This window comes from Lepidochelys kempii, chromosome 9 (genome assembly GCF_965140285.1).
Source record: "Lepidochelys kempii isolate rLepKem1 chromosome 9, rLepKem1.hap1, whole genome shotgun sequence".
NCBI classification, from domain to species: domain Eukaryota; kingdom Metazoa; phylum Chordata; order Testudines; family Cheloniidae; genus Lepidochelys; species Lepidochelys kempii.
In genome coordinates, this window is record NC_136388.1 from 15308516 (window position 1) to 15322874 (window position 14359).

The 14359-nt window shown below is 39.6% G+C and overlaps 1 protein-coding gene across 5 annotated transcripts in view; it reads right to left on the reverse strand.

Moving 5' to 3' along the window:
* Positions 1–623: 623 nt before the first annotated feature.
* Positions 624–14359, reverse strand: part of ECT2 (epithelial cell transforming 2) — a 50396-nt gene continuing 36660 nt past the window's right edge. For 2 of the 5 annotated variants that reach the window (XM_078854363.1, XM_078854361.1), the window contains 5 exons: positions 12899–13037; positions 10997–11151; positions 8493–8600; positions 7723–7869; positions 624–2237 (listed from right to left, as the gene is read on the reverse strand). In XM_078854363.1, coding sequence (XP_078710489.1) covers positions 2148–2237; positions 7723–7869; positions 8493–8600; positions 10997–11151; positions 12899–13037 — 639 coding nt within the window. In that variant the 3' untranslated portion in view covers positions 624–2147. Of the gene's footprint in view, positions 2238–2800; positions 2942–3585; positions 3907–7722; positions 7870–8492; positions 8601–10996; positions 11152–12898; positions 13038–14359 lie in introns of all 5 variants that reach the window. The other 3 variants (XM_078854362.1, XM_078854360.1, XR_013636329.1) reach the window with 2 other exon arrangements.

The window sequence follows — 14359 nt, forward strand, 5'->3', positions numbered from 1 at the left end:
TATAAGCATCGCCTTCGGTGAGACATCTCCGGTACAAATTAAACATGGGGTAAGTGACTGGTCTCTTGGGATTTGGATCAACCTGAATATTTTGAGATCTTTAGGGTAAGTGACCATTTATCACTAAGTCCAGCTTGTCTGGGTGGTAAGATAGACTGGAGTGCCCAAGGGGACTCTCTCGAACTCCACAGTAAGGTAATTACAGTGCTTCAGGAGTTCACATTTGTTACTGGTTTGGTGAAATCAATTTTAGAACATGCAACCGTTTGGGGTGACTACCATGTTTTTTGGCAGTCTACCCTGAGGTTGGCACTCATGGTGATGAACCATTCCAAAGAGCATGACACCCTTATACTGCTTTATCCTGTGTGTTCGTTTTAAGTGAAAAAAGGGCCCCAATACAACAAGGGACTTAAGTCAATGAGATAAGAATTTTGCAGTTTACTGGAAAGTTAAAGCATTACATTCCTGATATCAGTAACGTAGTGTAAGCAGCAATTAGCTTATGATGAAATACACTGAATGATTCTTCCTTAATTTAGACTGTATTTTATATATCCTACAGCTAGCTTTCATAGCATGTTTGTGTACTTTAGGGATTTTCCTCTTGGAAGAGAGCCACTTCTCCTTCAAACACAGAAACCCAAAGATAGTCACATTGTCAGAAAAACATGCAACACTCACTGACAGAACAGTATCCACAACAGTAAGTCCTCACAAGGAATTTCACAGGAACCTTGGTGGGTATATGTATATATATTTAGTGGACTGCAACTATATTACTATGATTCACTATACAAGCTTCTAGACTAGCTCCTGATGCAGTAACACTCACCTTGACACAGACTCATTGGACTTTTCTTAAAGTCTGTTTAGTACAACAGTAAGCAATGTTTTAAACAGTTTATTTACATGATTTATATTGGCAAAAAACCTATCTTAAAAATACAGAAGTAACAGGCCATCTGACATCTTCAAAAGCAGCACTAATTACATATAACAGAAAAAGCAGCATTTTGCAGTTAAAGGGAATCTTTAGAGTTGGAAATGCCACGCATGACACACAGGCAATTAGTTCAAAGTTATTAAGTGCAGAAATATACACATTTGGACAATTCCTGAGACAGGGTTGGATAATACAGACTGAAAACATGATTTTAAAATGTACAGCTTGCAAAGAAAAAAAATACAAAAAGACTAAGTATAGTGAAGATGTAGAAAAAAGTTTTGGAAATTATATACCAAAAACCTGTACATAAAAATATTACTGTTAGACATTGAAACCAGGTCCACAATTTCAGCTTCGCACTGGAGGAGCCTGTGCATGAATAAGCTATATATAAAAAAGTAGTTATACAAGGTTTGGAGACTATTTTTAAAAATAGTCTCAATTCAAAGGCTATAAATACAATTTAAGTACAGTGATGTTTTTTTCCTTGGACTTCCACATCCAAAAATGTTAGTTTTAATTTGCTTGCAGATCAGTTACTTTTGGCAGCTAAGCCAGTCACAGGATTTGGATGTATTGGATTAGAAAATGATGCATAGAAAGTACGAAGGACCATATGCAGTAGACCACTCAAAAAGGTACACTCATGCACCAATAAACTAGATCTTCTAAAATAGCCAGACAAAGCAGCTGTATAACAGGCCAACCGTTATAGTTTAAGATACACCATTTAAAGTATTTCAGGTTAGTCAATGGTCCATGCATTAGCTTTTAATATTAGTAGTACAGAGCCTATTGATGAAGTTAAGTAGCCTCTTCTAGATCCACTGGAGGATGATCTTCAGTTAATGACTCAAGTAAGAGACTTCTTAATTTCAGCATTTAACACCAAAACAATTTATTGCATAAAGGAGACAGTTTGTTGAAAGATAGTGTTTACATTATGCTGGTGAGGAAATGGATTGTGCAAAGGAATACAATATTTCTAAACCTAGATCAAGTTTTTCACTTGTTTGGTTGATTAGGTGATCTGCTTCAGTACTAGTCAAAGAGTCCCTACCAGTTAGCAAAATGTTAGGTAACTAAGTTAAGCAACTAAGTGGCTATGACTAAAGTACCATTAATGTCAGTAATAGGTCATCTGAACAGCCAGTAGCTTGTCAGTCATTACAGTATAGGAGTCCATTTTAAGCCTACTTCATATCAAGTGGGTTGTTGATCGACTTAAGGTATGACTCCTCTTTGCAAACACTGAGGGAAGGTTGACCAAGGAAGGAGAAGGGATACCCTGGTAGGCAAAAAAGAAAAAAAAATGTTAATATGATCAAGGTATCAGTCTCAGTGTTGTAGTCATACCTCTCAACGTTTCAAGACCCAAAATAAGCGGGACACAGTTGGTCCAGTTTATTCAGTAGAGGTAGTCTGCTGACCCTTAATTTTAAGGACTGGCATTTTCAAGTTTTGGATAACTAACTTGGTGGGTAAGAGACATGGTTAAGTTCATTATATAAAATGAAGATTCCCCCCGTAATAAGACTGTTGAGAGGTATGTACAGTACTAGGAGACCTTCTGAAGAGTTCTTAATAAAGCAAATATCTAACCCACATTCTTGTGCAGTTCATGCTTTTACAACAGCGTAGTATCTCCTTCCAAGTTTTCTAACACAGAACATGTTATAAGACCGTTTGCTATATTAGCAAATCTTGAAAGATTGAGATGAGCTTCCCCTAGCTAAATAACCACTTAAACTTGTTCTGCTCTTACCATATTTTTAAGCTTCCTCAGAAACTACTGATTTGACCCTTAGAGACTTTGGTATAAAAAAATGGCCACAAAAAATTGTAACTTACTTTTGGTAGTTTATTACTGAATAGTCTTAGCCTGTATCACTGCAAACTAGACAAAAGGCTTGCTATTCTGATGTGAACAAGTCTCAGCAGAACTGATCATCAGTGGATTTTGTTGTGATCTGCAAGCTTAGCAGTTTGTTGCTAAGCAAAAAAGTTTAAACTAAAATTAGTATAAGAATAGTTGTAAGAGCTGCTTTAAGAGCTAAAAAAATTTCTTTACAACCTCAGAAGTTTAATTTCACTTGAAGTGATAACAAGTGATAGTACTATAGTTGTGCTTTAGTTGTTGAACTAGAAGAGAAACATGTTCTTATGGAGGTATTTAGCATAGGATGATAATTGCAAAACTCACTGTTTAAGACTCATGAAAGTCAACAGTTGTACTCTAGAAATCTTCCATATTTGCAATCAGAGGCAATAGACTCCATGCTGAATCCAGAATTTGGTCAAATTTTGACTTTAGCATGAAGACTCTCCCATACTTACGTTAAATGTGTAAATATTAAGAAGCACTTTAAATGCTATCATAGGGCAAACATGGTTAAAAAAACTTGGAAAGAAATCCAAAACCCCTCAATACCAGTGATGTCAATTCCATTTCCAAAGAATTTAAAATTCCCCATTTCAGACCCAACTAGTTAACAGAAGAAATATTAAGTAGCCTATGGGAGTTGAGATGTGCACCAAGGCAGACCAAGGAAGACTCAGCACCCATTAGAAACATTTGACAGATTCTTTAATCTTTTAGTAGTTGTGCTAAATATGAGAATCTTTAAGAAGCTCACTTTATGCAACATGGGCATTAAAGATCAGGGTTTGACGACGGAACTGTTCTCAACACCACTCCGGTCATCTCCTACATCACAAGTGGTAGTAATGACAGGAATGGGACATGGTCTGGCCAATGAGTGGCCATTTAAGCTTTCAGGGCTGGAAGGAGTTTTTCCTTCTCTGGCATGTGAAAGACGGCTAGTTGGAGAGTCAGGACGGAGCACAGGTTGAGACCTGGAACTTTGAGAGCTCCCATCAACAGAATTGGAGCGCTGAACACTAACGACATGTTTGACAGATCCATTTAGGCTGTATGTAGAAGAGGAACGTGCAATCTACAAATAGGAAAGGGGGTGGGGTGAAGAGTTAGTGCATACACTGAATAATTCACTGGTTACTCTTTTATTGTGCCTTATTTCAATGCCATATCTCTTTAAGTAAAAAAAATTGTACATACATACGGCCAGGATATTATCTGCCCAAAGCACTTCACCTAAACAATTCCTTTGAGTCCTTTGTAAGAAGCTTAGTGGGCTCTTATGTTCTGTGAATTTTAAAACTTACTCTATATCTTCAACAGATTAATTTTGCAGGAACAGCAGTGAGATCATGCCACAGTACTTTAAACAGGTTCAGTAATGCATACAAGCCAGAACAGTACTCTTTCTGCAATAGTTTGCTCCTAGTGGAGATTGTATTAATGGTCTTAAATTGAAGTAATGACAAATTCACAAGTCATTTTCCCCATCCAAATGATGCTCTTGGGTATATATTATCAGTAACTATCAGTGCTATTGTGTATTAGGCCATTGAAACGCCTACATGAAGCACTGCTTTGACCGGATATCCCAGGTGTCTATATTATCTGTCACAGTAATATACAAAACAATTGAATCAACTTTATAAAAAAGTGTTATATGTAACTTTAAGAGCTAGGATCCAGAATACAACCCCATGGAGGAATTAGAGGGTTTCCTGCTGGAACTAAAAATCACTGGGGTAATTATTGCAAATCCCTAAGCAAGCAGCAAGGCTGGAGTAGCTTTACCTCCTGGGGGAAGTTACATGTGCTAATTTAACTATGAGACCTTGACGAACCAAAACAGAAAAACAGTATAAAGTGATCACCCTAACATAAATGGGGAAGTCACTTTCACCTGATCAATGACACTGACCAAGAGGGACAAATCCTGAAGGACTTGGAGAGATGAAAGATGGGTGACTATTTGGTAAGCTAGGACTAGTATGTGAGCTGTTTTTAAGATATGTTCTCTTTTGATCCAAACAATCACACACACACACTTTGCTTTGACACTGTCATTGCCCCAGAGAGCAAGCAGAACTACAGGTGCTCAATGAAATGCAGACATGCTGGGATAATCCGTGAATTGAAGTAGGAATTACATTCTAGATCTAGACAAAGTTGTGGGACTCCACCCAAGAAAAGTTTCAGACCCCTAGAGTGTGGGTGCCCTCAAGGAGGCCACAAAAGGATGAGAGATGCAGTAACTTTGAAAACTGAAAATTGCCATTTAGCCCCACCTAAATGCAAAACTGTTGATTTCATAACTAATTTAGCTGAAAATTGGATTGTTTTTAACCACAGCTCCCTTTTCCTAAGCACAGGATGGATGCCATGCTGCCAACTTATATGTTTGGTAGTTTACTATTTAGAAGAGCATCAAAAGATTTTGAATTCATCTTGTTAATGCACAGAAAAGAAAGGGATTCAACCAATCCCTTGTAGTTCTGCCGACATGTTTAAGGGTGAAGCTCAACTATGTAAGGACATAGGAGGTAGAGAAAATGCATGACTGGAATGTAACTATTTTTGAGATACAAACTGTACCAGAATGAGGATAGCCACAGATAAAACAGCAAGAGGGGAGGAGGAATAAAAATTAAATCTGTAAGTGATTTTTTGGGGAAGGAACCTCTAATGGGAGGTAGTATGCAACTATCCCGGTGGGCAATTTATTCCTTAGTTACCTTCTGCTGAACTTCTAGCAGTTTCCTCTGAAGCAGCTATTTCTGGCTACTGTTAGACAGGATACTGGACCAGATGAACCACTGATCTGATTCAGAACGTTAGTTCATATGCTCCCATCCTTAACTCAAGCAGCAGAGTGAAGCAATACTTTGACTGAGTTGATTATCAGTAGGCCATTAGAGTGCACATTATACTCTATTACCCCTATTCCAGAGGGGATACCCTGCAAGGCAACTATAGGAGACCACCACCACAAGAGAGTTACAAGGGAAATTTTCAACAAGTTACAGATCTAAGAGCAGGCGTTATAACGTACAATTTACTCAAAAATTTAGTTTAGTTTTTTTCAATCCCACCAAGTCCTGTCTGTTATAGTTAGTTGTGCTGGCAACTTGAGTGTCTACTGCAATAGTTCTTAAACTATAGCAGAGAAAAGAGTGGCAGTATGTTATTTTAGACACTGAAGACGGAGATCCTCTCCCCTCCCCAAATTTATGACACACTGAATATCCTTTCCTGGGGATTTGGGGCTGCAGCTTCTTGGTTCCTCCCCCGCCCTGTTTAGAGTCCATGAGGATAGAAGTTAATGAGGTAAGAAAGCACAGGATGTCTGTTTTTAAAAAATGCAAAATTTAGTCATTTCAAGTTACACGAACCAGTTGTATACTTCGTCCTAAGATAGCTTCAGAAATAATTTCATTCCAAGTTGTGCGAAGAGTTTCTCATCTTGCCATGAGATGGTACGTTCATTCTTAAAAGGTAGTCACTTTTTGGAATCTGCATAGTGCATTCTCGCTCCTTGTTTCCCATGGTACAGCAGATATTTCTGCATTTTACAGACTGATACAGACTGCCAGCAAGTTAAAGAAGTATGGGCTGCATGAATGGACTATAAAGGTAGATAGAAAGCTGGCTAGATTGTCGGGCTCAACGGGTAGTGATCAATGGTTCCATGTCTAGTTGGCAGCCGGTATCAAGTGGAGTGCCCCAGGGGTTGGTCCTGGGGCCGGTTTTGTTCAATATCTTCATAAATGATCTGGAGGATGGTGTGGATTGCACCCTCAGCAAGTTTGCAGATGACACTAAACTGGGAGGAGAGGTAAATACGTTGGAGGGTAGGGATAGGATACAGAGGGACCTAGACAAATTGGAGGATTTGGCCAAAAGAAATCTGAGGTTCAGCACGGACAAGTGCAGAGTCCTGCACTTAGGACGGAAGAATCCCAGGCACCGCTACAGACTAGGGACCGAATGGCTCAGCAGCAGTTCTGCTGAAAAGGACCTAGGGGTTACAGTGGACGAGAAGCTGGATAAGAGTCAACAGTGTGCCCTTGTTGCCAAGAAGGCCAATGGCATTTTGGGATGTATAAGTAGGGGCATTGCCAGCAGATCGAGGGATGTGATCGTTCCCCTCTATTCGACATTGGTGAGGCCTCATCTGGAGTACTGTGTCCAGTTTTGGGCCCCACACTACAAGAAGGATGTGAAAAAATTGGAAAGTGTCCAGCGGAGGGCAACAAAAATTATTAGGGGACTGGAACACATGACTTATGAGGAGAGGCTGAGGAAACTGGGGATGTTTAGTCTGTGGAAGAGAAGAATGAGGGGGGATTTGATAGCTGCTTTCAACTACCTGAAAGGGGGTTCCAAAGAGGATGGATCTAGACGGTTCTCAGTGGTAGCAGATGACAGAACAAGGAGTAATGGTCTCAAGTTGCAGTGGGGGAGATTTAGGTTGGATATTAGGAAAAACTTTCACTATGAGGCTGGTGAAACACTGGAATGTGTTACCTAGGGAGGTGGTGGAATCTCCTTCCCTAGAAGTTTACGGTCAGGCTTGACAAAGTCCTGGCTGGGGTGATTTAGTCAGGGATTGGTCCTGCTTTGAGCAGGGGGTTGGACTAGATGACCTCCCAAGGTCCCTTCCAACCCTGATATTCTATGATAGACATCTTAAGAGACTTTACTCAGACCAGAATATAAATGGAGGGGTTTTTTTGTTTTTTTTTAAGAAAGTACAGACAAGTGTGGCATATGCATTGTGGACCTTGTTTAATAAGAGGTTGCCATGTAAGAATAAGCTCTGTGCACCAGAATTAATACAGTCAGCTTTATCAAAATGAAGGTTATGCCATTTGGACTGTACAGTCAAGTCACTTACTGCTAATGAGGATGTACTGGTCAGGCGGCTGCCTAAGTAACTTTCATTAGCTGAGCAGGGACTCCTTCCTTCTACTGTATTGTGTGCCATTAAAGCCCTTCGAAGAGCTCTCTTTGGTGTTTTGGAGAAAGAAAATGCTCTTGTAACCTGCAGAGTTTGACAAGAGTTGTTACATACATTAAGTCTCAGCATGAGACCATTAGCATCTAACATGCATTCAGATTTTGATTTGCTGTGGAATTACATTAACAGTCTAGAGACCTTGCAATGAGAGACCATGTCCTACAGTGCTTTCTATACAGCATCTTAGAGGTCTATTTTAGTAGTCAACCTGTGCATGCTCACTTTTCAATCCCTGCTCACTTTTCTTCAGCTGACTGCTACATATGGTCTGGACACCATGGGTTGAATTAACACAGACTCTTCATTTTACATAGGTCACAAAACAGTCACATTGCAACTCTGCAGCACAATTGATCTCATGGAATTTCTTTTAATGTATAAAAAGTAAAGAAATTTTTGAATATATTTACAATCCTGCAATTAAAAAACAAACAAAAAACCCCCAATTTCACTTTCTCCTCCTAATCAGTTTGTGTATATAAATAAATATAAACATATAGATAGAGAGAAAAAAAACAAACTTTGCCAGCACTGGCAGAAATACCAACATAAATTTGTTGACTACACTGGCACTAGAAGATTTTGGTGCAAGTAATAAGATTCACATATCAGGTAATTACTTAGCAAGTAGGGAATTAAACACTTACCTTTTTTGATGTTTTCTTTATTGCCCTGGATGCCCTACTCAATGTACTGTCCACATCTTTTGTATTTATGTCAACTGAATCAGGATCAGTAGTGTAAATAAGGTTTTCCTACAGACAGGCATAATTATAAGAACAGGTGCACAAATCCACCAGGATTTTTCCAACACATCATCTTTGAATACACTCAAAAATGAGTTTAATCTTCTAAAATTTAATTATTTATCATCAATTCCTGTTTGAAGATCTCTAAACTCCACTGGAGAAGGGATAGCAAATGTAGCAGCTGTACTTAATCTTGCAGCTGCTATTTGGATTTACTTGATTTACCAAAGCTAGCTACTAGAACAGTCTCTTGTAGGAGACCTTAGCCCCATTTTCAAAATCAGGGTAGTCAAAGCAAACCAAGTGGGTCAAATCTGAACTTATTAAAAAGCCAGGCCTGATGCAAAGGGATATGCACATTTGAACTGTAAATGTAGTGGAGTCTTGGCATGGCAAGATACTCCACTATTGTAACGGACAGATTGGGTAGTCTTCAAAAGTCTTCTAGTTAAATATCTAGTTGATACCTTTGGCCTATGTTTGGTAAAAAGTGCTTCAGAAGATCCCAAGTTCCTCCAGAGAACAGAAATTAACATTACTGGAATGATTCAAAATGTAGACTATTCAGTTACATGATTAAGAGCCGTGCCCTAGTGCATAGGATAGGATGAAGCTTTAAATATTTTTATAGTTTTACTTGCCAGTTTTAGAAGAGTCACTGACATCCCAATAAATATTTCATATTGTGTGTTCTGAAACTCCAGTAGCATCACAGGAGTCTTTAGATTATACTTTTTATGTGAGGGATAAGGAATTGATCTTTTGTGAAGTTGGAGGAAAGCTGCCCGAAGACGACTGTACACAGAGTTAAGTTTCAAGAACAGCTTATGACAGCATTGTTCACTGCAGTGCTCCTAGGCAGAGCTGAAGTTGAAGCCTTTACTGCCACCATGTGGCAGACTTGTATAATTATGCCTATGTTTTCTCATAAATGAAGTGGGTATTTACATCAGACTTTTCAGAAACGGTGTGGTGTCCAGGTACAGATGGAGAAGAGGATCAAGTTTTTGACCCCCTAAAGTGCAAAAAAGATTCCAGTTTTATTTGGTATGCAAATCAAGCTAAAGATGGGGGCACATTAAGGATGGAAATGTGTTGCTTTAAAGTTTGGTGGGGCTGCTGCCTTTAAGTAGACACCAATATATATTATCACTCTGAGGACTGGATGTAGTTAGGAACGGACAAGGTGTGTTTCAGAGTATCATATTCCACATTAGAAAAGCACTTGACCCCTCACTATTTCCAATGTACTGTAATGTGACAGAACATTAGTAACAGATGATACCCCATTTCTATTATTATACTTATTAGAATTGAGTGGCCACAAAGACAATTAAAGGAACTGATAGATGGGTGGCTGGCCCACTTAGTAAAACTGTCAGATACTTCTCTCAGGATAAAATTATCTTTTACTGTGGGGGGGGGGGGGAGAGAGAGGGCTAAAATACCCCTTCTCCAGAAGTTCACCCATTCAAAGTGAGCCAGTGGCTCAGAAATAGTACACACATTCTGAACTAGTGTCCTCATGGAAAGACGAGACTCATTTAAAGAAAGGTTTGTTTTTTTTTCAGCCTTACAGAAACAACCTCAAATACTTAACAGCTTGTATAGTGAAAATATGAAGTAACATGTTGAACACAGTCAAACGCAAACTGGCTGTTCACTCCAGAGTGTGCGCACGTGTGTGTGGGGGGGGGGGGAAGGAGGGACGTGTACGTACGTGCGCACACACACAGAAAATGTAAGCTGGAAGGTCCTTGCCCGGTTACCATTTACATGCTGTATTTCAAAGTTAGTACATTTTTTATTTTTGGCTTCTGGCCTGGAAATACACACTGGAAATTCTCAAAGGTGTGCTGGGAGAAGGCTGACACCTTAGAACATTCCAGTTTGTGATGAAAGATGCTTTAGGGCTCTATGCCTCACTGAGGTAGAAGCATTTCATACCACTGTTCTATCAGGCTGTCTATACAGACCAACGAATTAAGGGATTATACACAGTCAATTTCTACATCTCAATGAAAATGCCTACTGTTAGAAATGCTACAACAGTGCAGAGAGAATTGCACTGGCCTGGCTTACACTGGTAAAAGACCCAAAAGATAGTATAGACATGCCCTATTGTATCTATACTATAGGCCTTGGACTGTTATCACAACCATAAAGAATTAGTAGTATTTTTATTTTAAAAAAAAAAAGCCAGGTTCTGTAGAACCTAATGGTTAAGGAGTAGGCCTTAGTAGCCCTCTTAACCACCAGAGAAGTTTCTTACTCTGTTAGCTTGAGGATATGCCAAGGCCTGGTTTCTTCCTATTATCACAAAGAAGCAGTTAAATTAAATGTATCTAAAAGACATTTGCAATGAACTATTTTCACTGATAACCTACTACTAGACAACTTACAGCATCTGCTTTACAAATTGTATTCGCTACATGCCGACACAGCATCTTCAGCCAATCCTCTTTAGGAGGCTCCTCAGTTGTCATCTGAAAACTGAACAACAAGTTGTTCTGTTCTGTTGGTGGCCGCACAACCAAGGCAAAAGCTTTGTGGCAGTCTATAATTGAAGACAAAAACATTCAGTTCACACTGTTCCAAATAAAGGACAGTCTACCTTCATACAATTCTGGAAAAACCCCCCACAGATTTTAAGCAAGTAATCTTATAACTTACATTTAAGTAGCAGTCAGGTTCAAGTTAAAGACTATTAGGGTATGTCTACACTGCAATTAAGCTCCTGTGGTTGGCCTGTGCCAGCTGATTCAGGCTAGCGGTGCTTGGGTTAAGGGGCTATTTAATTGCACTGTAGACATTTGGGCTTTGGCTGTGAGGGTCCCAGAGCCTGGACTCTAGCCCAAGCCTGAACATCTACACTGCAATTAAAACAACCCCTTAGTTTCAGCCCCACTAGCCAGAGTCAGCTGGCACAAGCCAGCTGAGGGGGGTCTAATTGAAGTGTAGACATTGCCTTACAGGCAGCATGGTCTAATGGATAGGGAAATGGCAGTAACAAATCTTGGATTCTCTTCTCAGTTCTGCAACCTTGGGCAGGTCGTTTCTTCACCTGCAAAGCAGAGGGAAGTGATGCCTGCCCTATTTTGTAGGGCACTTTGAGAAGCAACATTGAAGCTGCTATGTATTCTATTATGAAGGAAGTTTGACCATTTGAGATATTCAAATTTAACTAAACAGAATTATATCTTGTATCTTAAAAGGATACAGATGTTAAACCCAGTCTATGCTGGACAAGTGACCCATTGCTGACAACCAACCAGTGCTGAACACAATTAAGTTGCAAGTGTAGACAGACAGACAGCGCTCAGCACTGCTTCAGAAACGGGAGCTAGAACTTGGCCAGAAGGGTTCAGCTACCCTCTTGTCACCCATGGATCATCTTTTGGTGTCAAGAAGCCAAGGGGCTAAAATTCATTGTCAGTCTACTCTGGTGTCTCTGCCATCAAATAATTAGACTACAGCAAAAAGCACACTCTCCATTAATACCAGTTTAAAAAATGACTGCAGTTAAATCTAAAGTTACAGTTAGACTGTATGAGGTTGCTGCCTGCTTACTAGATGGCCTCTTCCTACTTCTTACTCAGAAGAGTTGTCTTAAGCTCTGAAAAACATACAAACCCAGTAAGATCTGATGAAGAGATCTAGAGAACACCAACCAAAAAGTTTGATCACTTGAAGTGAAGCCTTATTGTATTTTAATTTCTAACCAGAGAATGTTTACAGCAATTACAAGCTTCTGAAAACAGATTTATGATGGTATTGCTGCTACAATGTTGAATAAATTGGTATGAACTATTGCTATTGTGAAACATTAATCTAACCGTGATTAACGCGAGTTAAGTAATCTAACGCGAGTTAAGTCAAACCTTTGTCCTCAGGTGGGAGGGATAGCTCGTTGAGTGCCACCACCACATTTGAAATGAAGATTTGTATTTGTGGAAACAGCAATGGGCCAAGCAACAAAAAGCACACTCAGCAGAACAAGGGCTGTGTTTAAAAGCTCTGTAGGCTTATTTTTTATTGCAGGTTCACAGTGCCATTTGGCTGGCTCTTGTTGATATGGCCTTTAGTGGTTATTTCAAGATCATTGGCCAGCAGGCAAACAATCTTTAAATAAAAAACTTGTTGCTTTGTGGTTTCAAGCCAGAACATTAGCATTTGTAGCTGTCAGCTGGAGTGTAATCACATAATTAGTTCTCAAAATATATTATATACACACTTCAATGTTCTATCTCCCCCACCATTCCCCCACTGGGTTTATTAGCTATAACACCATTCCAAGCACAGACCTTCTGTCTCCCTGATGTCTAGCACTTTCTTGATCTGCGAGAGAGGCATGAGAACAATGTGTTTGAGAGATGCTGGGGGCCTGGTCTGGCCATGGGGGCTCTTGAAAGCACTGATAACTTTGTGCCGTTTCCTTGCAATCTGTAAGAAGAGCATGAGGTAACAAGTTTAAATCTTACAATCAATAAAAATCAAAGCTTAAAGCTTAGTGAGAGAGAACAGATGAAGTCTTCATCTAGTAACCAGCTCCAACATATGGATTTATACTTCTGTTTGAAGAGAAGCTGTATGTCTTTTTTCAGAAGAACTAGGATCCTTTTTTTTTAAATAAAAACAAAGTATGTTCCTTGAAAGGCTATGATATTTCCTCTCATCTGGTTCCCCTAGTTTCCCAGTATACTCTTGCATGCACCTAGCTGTAGAGCAGATCCTAAAAACAGCAGATTGGTCAATGTTCAAACAGGGATGCCACCTGTTAGTTGTAGCCCAGTACAGTATTTGGATTTTCAGAGCCCTTGGCCCAGCTTAGAAAGTCCACTTCTCTGCAAACAGAGTGACTTGAAGCAGTTTTATCTACGTGATAAGTTTGGCTTTACCTAAGTGAGACAAGCTACTAAAAAACATGGCAAGCTCAAAGCAATGAGGGCCACAGCATTGGAAGGTGGATGGTCTAGGGGTTCCCAGGAGACAATTTGGCAGCAGTTTGCTTTATGTTAGTATTTTTTTAAATGTCTAACTGCTCTTTTCCATGAGGCCATGCACTATTTGCTGCAGGAAAGAAGGGGAATTTGGGGATAAGTTGTTTATAAGTACTCCAAGGTAGGGAGAGTGTTTCAACATGGTCCAATGCAAGCCATCTTTTGACCTTACATGCCTCTCCAATACCACCCACGCTCAAAGAAGCACTTCTCTCTTTTACATTCAAGCTTAGAGGAGACTGTTTTTCTGACACCTCAGATACCTAATTCACAGGAGTCAGTTCATGATTCTGTTCTTACATTCACAAAACTGGAAGAATCTTCTCTGTACCCTGCTACGTTTTGATAATGACTTCCTCTATGTGCTTTCTTCAGTGATTAACTATTTTTGCCCCCTCAAGATTCTGTCACTGGATCCCTTATTCCCTTTGTTTACTTCCACATCTCTTGCCCTTGAGTCACTCCGATTCAAAGGGAAAGAGTTCATACACAGCAAATTTTTTTTTTACTGTTTGAGGACTGGAGAGTATTCTGCAATCCACCAATACTACATAGGTTTTTAAACTATATTTATTGTAGCATGTTCCTTGCTCAGCAGCAGGAAATACTTTAGAAATTACATGAGATGTTCATCAGAAAGGCAGACTCCACCCCAGAATTCCAGATTCCTACTAGTTAGGTGAGTGAAAAACGAAAGCAAAGCCATGGAGCCTGGGGCTGTTGCACAGGAAAGCAATCCTTTGATCAAAAACAAGTGTGGTACTT